Source organism: Oncorhynchus mykiss, chromosome 20, assembly GCF_057628025.1.
Source record: "Oncorhynchus mykiss isolate SJ-2025 chromosome 20, ASM5762802v1, whole genome shotgun sequence".
NCBI classification, from domain to species: Eukaryota; Metazoa; Chordata; class Actinopteri; order Salmoniformes; family Salmonidae; genus Oncorhynchus; species Oncorhynchus mykiss.
In genome coordinates, this window is record NC_143041.1 from 30,999,947 (window position 1) to 31,016,660 (window position 16,714).

The window sequence follows — 16,714 nt, forward strand, 5'->3', positions numbered from 1 at the left end:
GCGACAATTTATTGGACGCCGCTGCTAAATTATTAAACACTGCAAAGTATGCATATCCAAATGACACCCCATTGGTACCCTATTCCTCCACTATATAGGGAATAGGGTGCCATTTGGGATGGGCCCTAACTGTGGACTTGACAATTAGACTTGACAATCACTTCAGTTCACGGTGGACTTGTATAGAATAGTCTTGATTGATTAATTGATTGATTTGTTTTACCCCAGTGATGCGCAGTCTTGAACGGGCCCTTCTCCGGAACAGCTTGCCAGCCGTGCGCCTGGCAGCAGTCTTGCCGCTCCTCTCTGATAGGCCCTCATAGCCGTCACTCAAACCCGAGATCATGTTGGAGGCGTAGCTGTGAAGATGATTGGTGTGTTAGTGAATTTCTGTCATAACCGCCGTAACATTTATGAGTTAATACATGCTATGCTATTAGGAGGAAATAGAAATAACCACCTGTCAAGTTTTAGGTCAGAAACAGAGCTAGACTGTTATACATGCCAAATATATATGCCAAATGAAGCCCAACGTGAGGATATATTAACTACTACAGCAGTTGGGACAAATCTCCTATAGAAAACAAGTACACAGTCATAGTAAAGGAACAACAAATCCACATATTCTGTTCAGCAGTGTAGTATTTATATTATGAAAAAGTGAAAGTTGCACAGCCTGGGACATGCAGTACATTTTAAAAAGCTTAAATTCAGTCCTCTGGGTCGCTTAGTGCCGTGGTCCCTGATTTATCCCTCCCTCCATCCACTACTTCAGCAAAGATTTACAGACAGACACTCTACTGGTTGGCAGGTTCCACTGAGCTTTCTAACCATTCTCTAAAATCTGAAGTACTTTTGGGGAACTTCAGTTCACGGTGGACAAAACTGGTTGTTCACCCACTCAGGATGGACGTAATGGGGAAATGGAAATGTTTTTGTTTACATTCTTCTTGTATATGACATACTTGTTTGGTTTTATGTGTTGGTGTTGGGTTTCAGTTTTTAAGTAGTGTTTTTGCAGTTAGTGACAGTTAGTGACTAACTGTACTTTCCCAAAGTATCATCTTTCTAATTGATATGTATAGAATCATAAGTAGTGCATGCTGAAGATGTTTTGGAACACAAAATACCTTAGACAGAATGGGCACCAGATGACAACACACACACATGCACGCATTCACGCACGCACGCACACACAATCACCCCCTAGCCAGAAACATCTGATACTAAAGTAAAACAGACAGAAACCTCAAAGTCCATTGTGCTTCAAACACTATACTGGGGAGAGGCTGTTGTTTCCCCCAGATCAGTCTGCTATTCAGACACACAGATGTGTACAGAGGCATAGGAAGCCTAGAGGTTAGAGGGTCCAGTAGGAACTTGGCAACTGGGGGTCTGTTTGTCTATTCCACTGCTGTTGGAAGCACATCCAAAAACAGATCAAGGAACGCAGCACTGACTGACCCTGTGCCTCTCAGCGAGTGTGTGCATGTGCGTGTGTGTACGTGTGTGTGTCTGGGGGTGATGGGAATGGCAGGAGATGAATGTCTCTTTCTAATAAAAATAGACAAAGTATTTATTCTAGGGAAGAGGCTGAGGAGAGTACCTGTCCACAGGTGAGGTGAAGCCGCTGGGAGGGTGTCCTCCAGAGTGTCCATGCTCCGTATTACCCAATACTGCAATACTCTACAAACGGGAAAAGGAGAGGGCACAATTAAGCATAAGGCAACAGTCACAGAAACATAGTGAATAAAGGTAATTCAAAAATAAGCAGGGACAGTTGAGGTAGAGTTGCTAGTCATAGCCTCTCGACTACTCTTACACTTGGATAACTAGCTCACTATTTGTCCCGTTCACTCACAGAGGGAAAGCGAAGGGCTGGGATGGGGTGGTGGTGAGGGTGTCCATTGAGGGAGGTAGTCCCAGTCCCGTTGAGGGTTGACCCTTTGAGGCTGACCGCTGTCTCCAGGGGGTCCTGGAGGCCAGAGGAGCTGAGATAGCCGTCTGTCTCACAGTCAGCTGTTACAACAAACACATGAAACATGAGCATGTGACTGACCAGGCACGACCGCATCCCCTTTACTCACTGACACACACACACGCACGCGCACACAAAATAACTCATTCAAGCACATACACACACATACAGACGCATGCACGCATACACACTCTAAAAAATGCTGGGTTATTTGGATGACCCAACTGCTGGGTTGCAGGCATAGGGTCACTTATTTGGATTGTTCTCTTTTAAAACAGAAAGGTTGGGTTGTTGATTGTGGGTAAAATGCTGAGGGATGGGGCTGGAGAAATGTAACAACTCTCAAATTCTGGTTAAAACTTTTGATATCATGGATGGTCAGTCCTAGTTAAAGTTATCAAAAGTTTTAACCATTGTTTGTTTACATTTACTTTGTTTACAAACATTGTAGCAAAACAAGCTTACATTTTGGGTTCTGATGGAGTACGACTGTTGAACTAAGCTCATGAGGCATTTCTAAGTTAAATCCTTCAAGAATCAATGGGTGCATGTCATTATTTAAGTCCAAAAATGGATGTAGCAACTGCTGATTGCCCCTTTAAGGTTGAACAACTGGCACTTTTGTAGTGTTAATGAGGCTTACATAAGTGCATGAGTTCCACAAAAGCCTATGCATATCCCAGTGTTGGGATAGTTACCACTTTGTTACAATATATACATAATAATGTTTAATGATTTTACATTGAACAAAAATTTAAATGCAATATGTAAAATGTTGGTCCCATGTTTCATGAGCTGAAATAAAAGATCCCAGAAATGTTCCAGATGCACAAAAAGCGTATTTCTGTCAAATGTTGTGCTCCAATTTGTTGTCATCCCTGTTAGTGAGCATTTCTTCTTTGTCAAGATAATCCATGCACCTGATAGGTGTGGCATATCAAGAAGCTGATTAAACAGCATGCTCATTACACAGGGGCACCTTGTGCTGGGGACAATCAAAGGCCACTTTAAAGTGTGCAGTTTTGTCACGCAACACAATGCCACAGATGTCTCAAGTTTTGAGGGAGCGTGCAATTGGCATGCTGACTGCAGGAATGTCCCCAGAGCTGTTACCAGAGAATGTAATGTTAATTTCTCCACAATAAGCCACCTCCAATGTCGTTTTAGAGAATTTGGCAGTACGTCCAACCGGCCTCACAACCTCAGACCACGTGTAACCAGCCCAGGACCTTCACATCCGGCATCTTCACCTGAGTCCGGACAGCTGTTGAAACTATGGGTTTCCACAACAGAAGAATTTCTGCAAAAACTGTCAGAAACCGTCTCAGGGAAGCTCATCTGCGTGCTCGTCATTCACACCAGGGTCTTGACCTGACTGCAGTTCGGCGTCGTAACTGTCTTCAGTAGACAAATGCTCACCTATGATGGCGACTGGCACGCTGCTCTTCACAGATGAATCCCGGTTTTAACTGTACCTGGCAGATGGCAGACAGCATTTATGGAGTCGTGTGGGCGAGTGGTTTTCTGAAATCAAAGTTATGAACAGAATGCCCCATGTTGGCGGTGGGGTTAGGATATGGGCTGTGCATTTTATCAATTGCAATTTGAATGCACAGAGATAGTGTGACGAGATCCTGAGGCCCATTATCGTTCCATTCATCTGCCGCCATCACCTTATGCTTCAGCATTATTATGCACAGCCCCATGTCGCAAGAATCTGTACGCAATTCCTGGAAGATGAAAATGTCCCAGTTCTTCCATGGCCTGCATACTCACCAGACATGTCACCCATTGAGCATGTTTGGGATGTTCTGGATCGACGTGCACGACAGCGTGTTCCAGTTCCCGCCAATATCAAGCAAATGCGCACAGCCATTGAAGAGGAGTGGGACAACATTCCACAGGTTACAACCCAACCAACAGCCTGATCAACTCTATGCAAAGGAGATGTGTCATACTGAATGAGGCAAATAGTGGTCACACAAGATACTGATTGTTTTTCTGGTCCACGCCCCTGCCATTTTTAAGGTATCTGTGACCAAGTCATGTGAAATCCATAGATTATGGCCTAATTTATTTATTTCAATTGACTGATTTCCTTATATGAACTGTAACTCAGTAAAATCTTTGAAATTGTTGCATGTTGTGTTTATATTTTTGTTCAGGGTACAAACTTAACATAATTAACAGGAATTACATTTACACTCATACTCTCATGACTGGCCAAAAAGAACATGAAAGCCACACCACTTATGGGCCAGGCCTCCTGAAAATAACCTATGGATTACATTCAACCCAGAATGAAAGTGAATAAAAACCCAATTGATGGTTAAATTAACCCATGTTTGGGCAATCCCAACAACCCAACATGTTGGGTTATTCACGTAACCCAAATGGCTGAGTCAAAATAACCCAGCCTGTGTTCTGTCCAATATTTACCCACTGCTGGTTTACCAAATAACCCAAATTGGGTTGTTTTTAACCCAGCATTTTTGAGTAGTGTGCACACACGGAGAGGACTCAGAGGATTCACTATTGATTAACACCATGGTGAGTACACAATGACAAATGTGGAAGAATGCAGCTCCAATATTTAAACTAGATTAACCTGAATTATTTGAGACCTGCAGTCAAAGAGAGTTTTAATAGTCTTCCTGCTGGTCACTAGAAAACATTTGAGGATAATCACACGTACGCACGTGCACACGCACACACACACACACACACACGCACACACACTCGACTGGAGAGGAAAGACCATCTAGGACTGAATAATTAAGTTATCCTCAGGCTCACATTTCATTCTCTCAGGGCCTAGTCAGGGCCATTCAGCACAACAACAGTTACGAAATCAACAAATACTGCCAAATACTGCCATAATGGACATTGCTTTTATAACCTCAGAGGGCTACTAAAATTCCACACCCGGTGTCAAGGTTGACAATAGACCTTGTTGACCAGTGAGACTGTGACATGTGATACAGTCTAATCTGTGTCTCAAATGGCACCCTATTCCCTATAAAGTCCACTACTATGGACCCTGGTCAAAAGTAGTGCACTATATAGGGACTACGATGCCATTAGGGATGCAGACACAGCCGAAATCAGCTGAAGGTTAAGTTAAGTGGTCTTACAGTTGGCTGAGGAGCAGCTGGTGTGGTGGACCTGGAAGTGCTGATGCTGGTCTGCCTCTGGTTCCTCTGGTTCAGGGATGAAGCTGGCATTGATGCCCAAGTTTAGATAGCTGTTGACAGGGGACAGAGTGTGGGTCAGAGGGTTCGGGGGGGTCTGACCCTGGCTCTGGGCAGGGGTGGGGGTCGGGGTGGGGATGAGGATGGGGCACTGAGGAGTCTCCAACATTGATGGAGACCTGTTGATTTTCGGGGAGGGTGGCTGCAGTGCAGGCTCAGGCTCCTCCTCAATGGCCTCCTTCTTCTTCTCTGCAAGGAGGCGCAGTTTCTCCCGCTGGCGCTTGATGGCGTTGACACGGTCCCGGATGGCCTTAGCCACCAGCTTGAAGTCAGCCTCGCACACGAAGCCCAGCACCACCTGGGATACAGACAAGGAAAGGACATATCAAAGTCAGGGCACAATAGTGTGACAAACAGGGAAGTTTTCACGGCCCATGATCCAGCACTGTCTGTGAAAAGAATAACTCATAGAGGTCTGATGCACTTCCTAACCGTGCTGTTCTGTACTGTACATATATAGGATCTTAATTTGAGCCCATTTGCTACAGCATGAAAATAATCCTGCAGCAACAGGAAATGTGAATTATTATGTGGATTACGTTGATCATTTTTCAGATTACGTTGATCAAATCTCTGAATCTTCAGAAGCCTTTTAAAACTTTGAATAAACCAAACGTTTTACATTTTGTGCAACAGGGTGATCCAATTAAGGTCCTATATCTGTACATCACACAACATGAAATGAAAAGACGACAAGCTCATCACAGCTGTGTATGCCTTGTCTGAGCCAGTGGGTGGCCAGTAGCCTAGTGGTTAAGAGCATTGGGCCAGTAACTGAAAGGACGCTGGTTCAAAAACCTGACCGACTAGGTGAAAAATCTGTTGATGTGCCCTTGAGCAAGGCATGAGTGTGTGTCGGCGGGTTTTTGATCCACCCTTCTACTTGATTTACTCAAATGTAAATTTAGAAAAGCTCATAGGGCAGGAGCCTACCTCCTGTTTCTGTAGCATGAGACAGCTTGATGTACATAAGTACACATATACAGTGGGGAGAACAAGTATTTGATACACTGCTGAATTTGCAGGTTTTCCTACTTACAAAGCATGTAGAGGTCTATAATTTTTTATCATAGGTACACTTCAACTGTGAGAGATGGAATCTAAAACAAAAATCCAGAAAATCACATTGTATGATTTTTAAGTAATTAATTTGCATTTCATTGCATGACATAAGTATTTGATCACCTACCAACCAGTAAGAATTCCGGCTCTCGCAGACCTGTTAGTTTTTCTTTAAGAAGCCCTCCTGTTGTCCACTCATTACCTGTATTAACTGCACCTGTTTGAACTCGTTACCTGCATAAAAGACACCTGTCCACACACTCAATCAAACAGACTCCAACCTCTCCACAATGGCCAAGACCAGAGAGCGATGTAAGGACATCAGGGATAAAATTGTAGACCCGCACAAGGCTGGGATGGGCTACAGGACAATAGGCAAGCAGCTTGGTGATAAGGCAAAAGTGTTGGCGCAATTATTAGAAAGTGGAAGAGGTTCAAGATGACGGTCAATCACCCTCAGTCTGGGGCTCCATGCAAAATTTCACCTCGTGGGGCATCAATGATCCTGAGGAAGGTGAGGGATCAGCCCAGAACAACACGGCAGGACATGGTCAATGACCTGAATAGAGCTGGGACCACAGTCTCAAAGGAAACCATTAGTAACACACTACGCTGTCATGGATTAAAATCCTGCAGCGCACGAAAGGTCCCCCTGCTCAAGCCAGCTCATGTCCAGGCCCGTCTGACGTTTGCCAATGACCATCTGGATGATCCAGAGGAGGAATGGGAGAAGGTCACGTGGTCTGATGAGACAAAAATAGAGCTTTTTGGTCTAAACTCCACTCGCCGTGTTTGGAGGAAGAAGAGGGATGAGTACAACCCCAAGAACACCATCCCAACCGTGAAGAATGGAGGTGGAAACATCATTCTTTGGGGATGCTTTTCTGCAAAGGAGACAGGACGACTGCACCGTATTGAGGGGAGGAAGGATGGGGCCATGTATCGCGAGATCTTGGCAAACAACCTCCTTCCCTCAATAAGAGCAGATGGGTCGTGGCTGGGTCTTTCAGCATGACAACGACCCGAAACACACAGACAGGGCGACTAGGGAGTGGCTCCGTAAGAAGCATCTCATGGTCCTGGAGTGGCCTAGCCAGTCTCCAGACCTGAACCCAATAGAAAATCTTTGGAGGGAGCTGAAAGTCCGTATTGCCCAGCGACAGCCCCGAAACCTGAAGGATCTGGAGAAGGTTTGTATGGAGGAATGGGCCAAAATCCCTGCTGCAGTGTGTGCAAACCTGGTCAAGAACAACAGGAAACGTATGATCTCTGTAATTGCAAACAAAGGTTTCTGTACCAAATACTAAGTTCTGCTTTTCTGATGTATATAATACTTATGTCATGCAATAAAATGCTAATTAATTACTTAAAAATCATACAATGTGATTTTCTGGATTTTTGTTTTACATTCCGTCTCTATGACAAAAAAATTACAGACCTCTAGATGCTTTGTAAGTAGGAAAACCTGCAAAATTGTGTCAAATACTTGTTCTCCCCACTGTACGTATGCTATCTTAATTTGACCAGTTTCTCACAGCAGGAAAATAATCCTGCAGCAACAGGACATGTTAATTATTATGTGGATTATAATAAATTGACATTCTTGCAGGGTTGATAACTTTTTTTTGTTAAAGTCTGACAATTTAAAGGGGAAATTACAAACTTTAGAAGCCTTTCTAAAGCTTGAATACACTACAAGTTTGCATTTCCTGCTGGGCAGGAAAATCCTCTGCAACAACAGTGATCAAATTAAAATAGTAGACCTGTACACCCCCTGGACAGGATGCTAGTCTTGTCATTTGCTGTGTAGATAATCAATATGTATTGAGCAGACGCTGTCTATTTATGGAGGGGCTGATCTGAGGCCCTTTGATATTCTTCAAGAATCAATGTAAAAGATACAGCTGTAAATCACAGAGTGGACCTTTAAAGGATGGTGTTACATCCAAACCTGTCCAACTCAGAACACAGTGTTCCAGTCTCAGACCGGCGGGGAAGACAGGGACTGCGTCCCAAATGGCACCCTATTTCCTATATAGGGCACGGTGTCTGCGGGATTTCGCTCCACCCTTGTAATTAATTAAGGTCACTAATAAGTAAGGAACTCCCCTCACGTGATTGTCTAGGTCTTCATTGAAAGGAAAAAACAAAAACTCAGCCCTCCGTGGAATGAGTTTGGACCCCTGATATAGGGAATAGGTACCATTTGGGATGTACCGAAAGTTGGTCATTTGCCTCCCTCCTCTCTCACCCTCGCTCAACACCTTGTCAGATTATGCTGTTAGATTCCCATAGCCCAACTAATATGTCCTGGAGCAGGGTTTCCCAAACTCGGTCCTCCGACCCCCACCCCCCCCATGCATGTTTAATTTTTGCCCTAGCACTACACAGCTGATTGAAATAATCTAAGCTTGATGATGAGATGGTTATTTGAATTAGCTGTTTAGTGCTAGGGTAAAAAGCGTGCACCCAGGGGGGGCACCAGGACCAAGTTAGGAAAACCCAGTTCTGGATAATAATAAATGGGATCTTGATGAAAAGGCTACATGTATGGAATTGTGGCTGGTGGCCAGGCCGGGTCCTTCTCATTAAAAGTGACCTCTGCTAAAGGGGCTGGAGGACACAAGTGCTATGTCCCAAATAGCACCCTAGTGTGTGGGTCCTGGTAAAAAAAAAGTTGTGCACTTACAGGGAATAGGGTGCCATTTGGGACTCACCCAAGGAGAAGCTGCTTCGTAATGCGTCCTGTATGAGAGACAGGCATTATATTATTAAAGCCCTGACCTCCGCTATCTTCCTGAGCCACGCTCTCCTCTCACATTTCTAGTGCTGATGATTAAACGCTGACCTGTGCCCTTGACAGACTGTCTGCAGCCGGATCCACTTCACTTCATGGGCTAAGCATATGTCAGTGTGTGTCCACAATTGTAATCGAATCATAAACTATGTTGTATTAGATTCCTTGTGTTTGCTGGTTGGGGTCTGTTGCAAATAGCAGTGGTGTAAAGTACTTAAGTAAAAAATACTTTAAAGTACTATTTAAGTAGTTTTGGGGGGTATCTGTACTCCTAAAGAAAATAATGTACTTTTTACTCTATACATTTTCCCTGACACCCAAAAGTACTCGTTACATTTTGACTGCTTAGCAGGATAGGAAAATGGTCAAATTCACACACTTATCAAGATAACATCCCTGGTCATCCAGGGATCACTAAACACAAGTCACTAAACACAAATGCTTTGTTTGTAAATATGTCTGTGTTGGAACGTGCCCCTGGCTATCAGTCAATAAAAAAAGTCTGAAAATGGTGCCGACTGGTTTGCTTAATATGAGGAATTTGAAATTATTTATACTTCTACTTTTGATACTTAAGTACATTTTAAACCAAATACCTTTAGACTTTTACTCAAGTAGTATCTTCCTGGGTGACTTCCCCACTTTTTCTATTAAGTTGTCTTTACTTTTATTCAAGTATGACAATTGGGTACTTTTTCCACCACTGGCAAATATAATATATATATCATCAGAATCCATACAGGATATTCCTTCTTCAACTCATCCTGTACTCATTATCACCACTCTATGGTTTGCTATCTATACATACAGTGTCTGGATATGTGAGTGTAACTTTTTTGTTTGTCTCTCAATATAAGAATGGCTGTGTTTTCACCTGGTGCAACACCAACACTCCAACAATATGTAAGCTGATTCTACTACCTACTTGCATAATAGCTATAGTATTACACCTTAGTTGTTTCCACTGGTTCTTCTCTTGTGAGAGCCACAACTGTAAACCCCCCCTTTAATCATTCATGTAGGGGAAGTAAAGGTAAAAGAGACCATGATGTTAGGTAACTGCGAAGGTCAAGTGTTGTGGGAATGTACCCAACCTACATTGGTAGGTCATAGAGCTGTCCCACACAGCCTATTACTGAAACAGAGATCAACTCATGAGTGGTACCAAAGGGAGTGGATATAGTATACCAATCTTACCGTATATAAATCTCAGCTTTATCCTTTACTGTTTTCAATGCTCCGCTGAGAGCTCTGCTCTGAGTAAGACGTACAACGTATGTATTTCATGCAGTATGGCAAATAAACTTGCAACTTGAAATGTGAGCTGCTCACCATCTCCTGCGCCACCTCCTCTGGCACGTCCTTGTAGAGTTCGAACAGGAACTCAATGGCGTTGTTGTCCTTGTACTTCCCGTGGAGTTTCTTGGTGTCGTCCATCCGGAGCCACAGCTTCAGGCCTGACTTCACCATGTCGTCCTCCTCAGCCAACTCAACATGGACGCCGTTGTTCTCCTGGAAGAACGTGTGCTCCAGCAGGTCCTGGATGGTGTACCTGAGGTAAAGGAATAATACAACTATTAAATTCAATCAATTCCTCTTAATTTGACACATTGATTGAACACCAAAGGATTTGATATATAGATTTCTTAGCAGAAGGACCAGAATTTCATTTCACCATTTGTGTAATGTCTCATATGTTTTATGTAATGTAAGGATATTATGAGAAGCCCAATAGCCCAATACCTTTCATCTTTGTCCATCCGGATACATCCTTCGATGATCTCTTTGAGCTCTGGGACCTTGACTTTGTAAAAACTGTCTGGTTTCATCCCCTGTGAGGAGAAGCAATCTGGTTAACATTGGTTATTTATCTGCTTGGTTTAAAATGTAAGGTAACATATGGTAACCAATGGTAACCTAGGGGACATAAGAGTAACATAGGAGAATGCATAGCTTTCTCAGATGTTACCTCACAGAAACATGCAAGACATTTCTCCCTCATGATAAGTGAACTCACAACAGTGATTGGGGAGAGAGAGAGAGAGAGAGAGAGAGAGAGAGAGAGAGAGAGAGAGAGAAAGAAAGAGAGAGAGAGAGAGAGAGAGAGAAAGAAAGAAAGAGAGCGAGAGAGAGAGAGAGAGAGAGAGAGAGAGAGAGAGAAAGAGAGAGAGAGAGAGAGAGAGAGAGAGGGAGAGAAAGAGAGAGAGAAAGAGAGAGAGAGAGAGAGAGAGAGAGAGAGAGAGAGAGAGAGAGAGAGAGAGAGACGAGGGGCAAGGAAATGGGACAGACCAGAGAGTCTGTTTTTCTGTTTGTGTTAGTGTTGTCCTTTTAAAGGGCAGTGTGGCTACAAAAAGAATGCAGACCTCTGTCTCTCATCAGTGCAGCGCAGTGAGCAGTCCATTATGGGTCTGCAACTGTTTCAATCTCCCTCAGACAACGCTGATAAGAGAATGGAGCAAATCCCCTCGTGTTTTAAACAGCCAAGGTTAACATCACAACTGTCCTAATGTTACCCCATGTTTATTCCAACATTAAAATAAAACCGTTGGGTAAATAAAGGTTGTTGGTTGGTTAGCTGGTATACACTGTTGCAATTGTGCAACAATGTTGACTTGTTATGTTTGCGATTTGCGAAGGGGCAGACACAGGCCTGCAATTTCCTTGTTAGCTTATTTATTCTGAGACAGAGGATCGAGCTGTAAAGGACCCTTTTCTCTAAATCGCTTCAACTCTTACAAACACTTGATTACAAGAATGGACCACAAAGTACACTGCCCTTCATTTGGCCTCCACTATAATTATAATATCTCTATGGCTTATCAATTTAACAAAAGAATAGACAGTATACAAGCAAGCAAACCAATTGAGTATTCTCTTTTGATCTGACTCTGTTCGAATGCACTGCTTATTTCCACAGTGGTCATAATGCCTCTGCTTGTGAATCTAACATTTTATTGTGTTAAAACGTGACATAGTATTTAAAACGTGTTCAGGCTAGCAGAGTTAATCTGACAGGTAAAGGCCCCAGACTCCCCTGAGTAGGGCCTTTTAGTTGTTTATGGAACATTGACTTTATGGATGGCGAGTGGCGACCGATCAGAGACGACTACAGTAACCTGCACTTATGACCCATACACACTCTCTCAGACCCACTCTACAGCCTCTACAAGGCTCTGTTTGCTCTGCTGTCTGTCTCAAGAAAGAGAGAGAGAGAGAGAGAGAGAGAGAGAGAGACAGACAGACAGACAGACAGACAGACAGACAGACAGACAGACAGACAGACAGACAGACAGACAGACAGACAGACAGACAGACAGACAGAGAGAGAGAGAAAGGCGCTGTTTGTGTAGAATGCAGACGTCATTTTCAAAACACATCATTCTACCATCGCCTGCCCAAACCCACTGTGGCGTCACCACCTTGTATGCTCCAGCCCAAAGCCGAAGAACACAGCTCTCAATGTAGAGGTTCCTGTCATTACTGACTCCCTCTTTGAGTAGTAAACACCTCGGTCAGGGAGAAGCTTGGCCTTTCATCGAGTTACTTACTTCTGGATTGCTTTAATACGTTTTGAGAGTAGTATGCGCCCAAATGGCACCCTATTCCCTATACAGTGCACTACCTTTGACCAGACCCATATAGGGAATAGGGTGTCATTTTAGACGTAGCCACAGAGTTTGCGCTAGTTCAGGGAACAGAACCGAAAACTGGAAAATAACAACATTTTTCTTGGAACGGAATCAGAACTGGGAACGAAAATGATCTATACTGTTCCGGAACAGAACCGTTATTTTAAAAGCATGGGAACCATATAATAACACTATTTCATGTTCCGGGTATTTTTCTACAGTCCCACAAAAAAACACAACAAAGCGCCTATGCAAAACCCTCACTCTGTCACTCAGAAATGTATTCCACTGTTTGCCTGCCAGCTGGAAATATTTGGCAGACTGTGTGTGCTTAGACCACTCCTGGACAGTCCTAGCAAAATTCTTGCTTGAAAAATTGCTCTTTCCTAAGAAGCTCTTTTTGTTTACTTTTGACCATTTGAATTGAAAAAAATAATAGCAAGGTACTTAATTGTTACCCAAAAATGATTTGATATTGAGATAAAAACGACTGCATTGGATTTTTAACAAAAACATTAAAAAAATTGTGCTTTTATAATTTCACGTGGGGCCACTTTGTTTCTGAGGAGTGGAGTCTAACATCAAAACTTCATCCAGAAATCTACAGATGTAGGATCTTAATTTGATCACTATTTTGTTGCTGCAGATGAGCTTTGTGATTTACATCAATGAACTGAAAACCTACACTAACACACGGTTATACTAAAGTATTCCACTTTTCATGTAACCTCATTTTGACCAGGTAATAGCCTAACCACCGATCAAGCAACATTATAGACTAAACACTCAAAATGATTATTTTGATGTGACAATAGAGGCCAAGTTAAGATCCTACATCTGCAGAACATCCAGAAGGTTGTTTTGTCACTTCCATTGTGCAAGGGAAGGAAAGCAAACGTGTGCACAATTACGCTATTAAGGAACACTGCAAGGAGAGAGGAGACTCTGTGTGGGACTATGGTCCTGTGTGGCTCAGTTGGTAGAGCATGGCATTTGCATTTGCACCACCAGGGTGTTGAGTTTTGAGCCCGGAGGGGCCACCCATACGAAAATGTATACATGCACTTCTTACTGTACGTCGCTTTGGATAAATGGGTCTGCCTAATTGCATATATTCCCACTTACGCTGGTGACTTTACGGTAGATCTGTGCTGCGTTCTGGCACTCGGAGTAGGGATACTCTGATGTGGCCATCTCCAGGATACACATCCCAAAGGCATAGACATCCACAGCCTCATCATACTTCTCCTCATACATCTCTGGAGCCATGAACTCTGGGGTACCTGGAGGAAAGGAGAGAGACAATACCAATCACAAGAAAACATACACACACACCGACAAACAGATTTACACAAACAAATCTTCTGTAGGGGACAGACATTTGATTACACTGGACATGCATCATAGGGTAGGAATCTGTGGCAGAGTGATCTAATAATGAGCATCTAGAAAGGGCACTCAACGTCAACGGTCATAATCTAGAAACAACTAAAACTTTAAATGAATCCCTAAAACTTGATGACCCCAGTTGGGTGAACCCCATAGCAACAACACCTGACCTTAAACACTCCCCAACATAAAATTACATATAGAACTAAAAAAAATTATAGGCTCTTTGTGCTCACCAATGACACTTTTAGCGAAGGAGGCTCTTTTGAGTGTGGCCAGGCCCAGATCTCCAATCTTGACGGAGCCGGTGGGGCCGGTGATGAAGATGTTGTCACACTTGAGGTCCCTGTGGATGATGGGAGGGGTGCGGGTGTGGAGGAAGTGGAGCCCCTTCAGGATCTGACGGCTCCAGCGCTGCAGTAGCTTCAGCTTCATCTCCTTAAACCTCTTCAGGTACCTGCAGGTAAACACAGGATATTAGGATGCATCACCTAAAGAGGCTCATATACTAACTGTTCTCCTTCCTTACCTACAGTACAGGCCAGATCAGAGAGGACTATCAGGAACCCATCTTTAAGTCTACATGGAAAACTATTTTGATCAATCCTTGTTTTCTATGAAGATTCTATGATCATGATAAAAGATAGAAAATATTAAAACGCTAGGAATTTGTGAGGAAAAAATTGTAGAGGAAACAGGGAAAAACAGGCACAACAGTCTCCTCTACTACAACGAGTATTGAGGCCAGGTCGGGGCGGAAAGGTCAAGCTCACGTTTTGAGGGTGCCTGAGGTCATGAGCTCAGTGACCAAAAGGATGCACTTGAGGCCCTTGGAGTTGTCCTTCCAGGAGTCGTAGAAGCGGACGATGTTAGGGTGCTGCAGACCCTTCAGCATCTCCACCTCCTCGCTGAACCTCTGCCGCTCCACCTTGGTCAGCTTACGCGTCTGAACGGAGCACAAAATAGATATATTCTAGAACGATGACACAGTCAGATTTCCATTCTATTGGCAGAGCATACTGCAGGGAACACACACAACACACTCCATCCATCAGGCCTGGTTTTGTGACTGGTTTTGTGACTACTATTTTATTATCAAGACTCAATACAGAATTTATAAGCTTATCAAGCTGTGTTGAAAAATATGTAAATGTGTGTGTCCTAGAGCTAGAGGAAGAGAAAAACAGAACCACTGACAGGTTTACCGCCGTTGTTCATTCATCTTGCTGAACCAGATTCCAGTGTTACATAATTATATTTTTCCATAGAAACTTGAACTGTGACTTCTACACATTTTAAGAGGTTTCCCAAAGCTGTGAGAAATTGAACCGAACACAGTGTAATCACAGTGGGTAGGTGGGTGAATAAAGCCATTTTTGTGCAGAGTGGGATGCACTGTTAAAATAGAAAGACTAAAAACTCTGAAACCATGAAAAGTAGTTCACCTAAGCAGAAATCTGGTGTTTCTGGAGGGTGTTTGAATGTAAACCCAATGTAAGTGTTATGATACACTGAATAGATTTCAAAACAGAATGGAAGTACTCTGAAACACCCAAAGTGGCTCTTCATTCTAAATAATTGTGTTTTTAAGAGAGCGTTCTGAAAACACTTGTCGATGTTTCAGTGCATGTAAAAGGCAGCAACAAAACACAAAAGTCATGTTTTAGCAGACTGTGTCTCTCATATAATCAAATGGTTTTAAATTGCAAATTGTTTATAGCATAAATATTGATTGATTATGAATAATTATTTAATTTTCAGTAAATGTTCTTAAGAAGACACGGAATTGAATCATTTTCTTAGAGCAGACTTTGGCAGTAATTATAGGCTACAGCTGCCAGGAAACTTTGTGAGATCATAAATAATGTTACAATCAAAATGTTTATGTAGGTTATAGCAGAGGTAGCATGAGTTATAAAGTGGGCCTTCATCACTGGTATTCATGTGAGGAGGTGGATGTGAACCTTTTAGTCATTTAGCAGATGCTCTTATCCAGAGGAATTAGGGTTAAGTGCATTGCTCAAGGTTACATGTTTCACCTAGTCAGCTCTGGGATTCAAACCAGCAACCTGTCTGCTACTGCCCCAACACTCTTAACCACTAGGCTACCTGACACATTTTTTTCTGTGTTTTGTTTAGACAGATTAGAAACAGGAGGAGACAGAGACAGAGAAGGAGTTAAAGTTGGACAGGCAAAAGCAGGAATTGAACCCCTGACTGTTGGGACAGAAAAATGCCAAAATGATTTTGAATTTTACCCATTTAACCACACACCATGTGAGGATCTTAACACATCAGAAGACAAATGTTTATATGATTGAAGGCAAAATGTTAACTTCAAACATACTGACGTACTGTTCAGAATCCCCCCAGTCTGGGGCATGGAGGTGGAGAGATGGGATTCGTGGCAGGTGTGCCCTCTAGCAAACTGTATGGTCAAGTATAAAAACAGGCAAGTACTTCACAAACTCAGAGAGGTGAGAGCACACCAAATGCTCAGATGAACTAGTCAACAAAAATCCAAGAAAGTATGCGTCAATGAATACGTGAGTATACAATGTTATCACATTGAAGAAGGAAACCAAAAATGAATCCACTCAATAAGAAC

General features: G+C 43.0%; 1 protein-coding gene across 7 annotated transcripts in view; it reads right to left on the reverse strand.

The window, feature by feature from the left end:
• wnk4a (WNK lysine deficient protein kinase 4a) overlaps nt 1–16,714 on the reverse strand; it is a 75,618-nt gene that overhangs the window by 14,933 nt on the left and 43,971 nt on the right. For 5 of the 7 annotated variants that reach the window (XR_016489465.1, XM_036956076.2, XM_036956075.2 and 2 more), the window contains exons 3-11: nt 14,880–15,052; nt 14,343–14,563; nt 13,843–14,000; nt 10,832–10,920; nt 10,421–10,640; nt 5,113–5,527; nt 1,862–2,019; nt 1,607–1,686; nt 224–359 (exon numbers count right to left, since the gene is read on the reverse strand). Coding sequence is in view for 6 of the 7 variants with exons in the window: in XM_036956076.2 (XP_036811971.1) it covers nt 224–359; nt 1,607–1,686; nt 1,862–2,019; nt 5,113–5,527; nt 10,421–10,640; nt 10,832–10,920; nt 13,843–14,000; nt 14,343–14,563; nt 14,880–15,052 (1,650 nt within the window). In the remaining variant the exon portion in view is untranslated. The remainder of the gene's footprint in view (nt 1–223; nt 360–1,606; nt 1,687–1,861; nt 2,020–5,112; nt 5,528–10,420; nt 10,641–10,831; nt 10,921–13,842; nt 14,001–14,342; nt 14,564–14,879; nt 15,053–16,714) is intronic. The other 2 variants (XM_090212884.1, XM_036956077.2) reach the window with 1 other exon arrangement.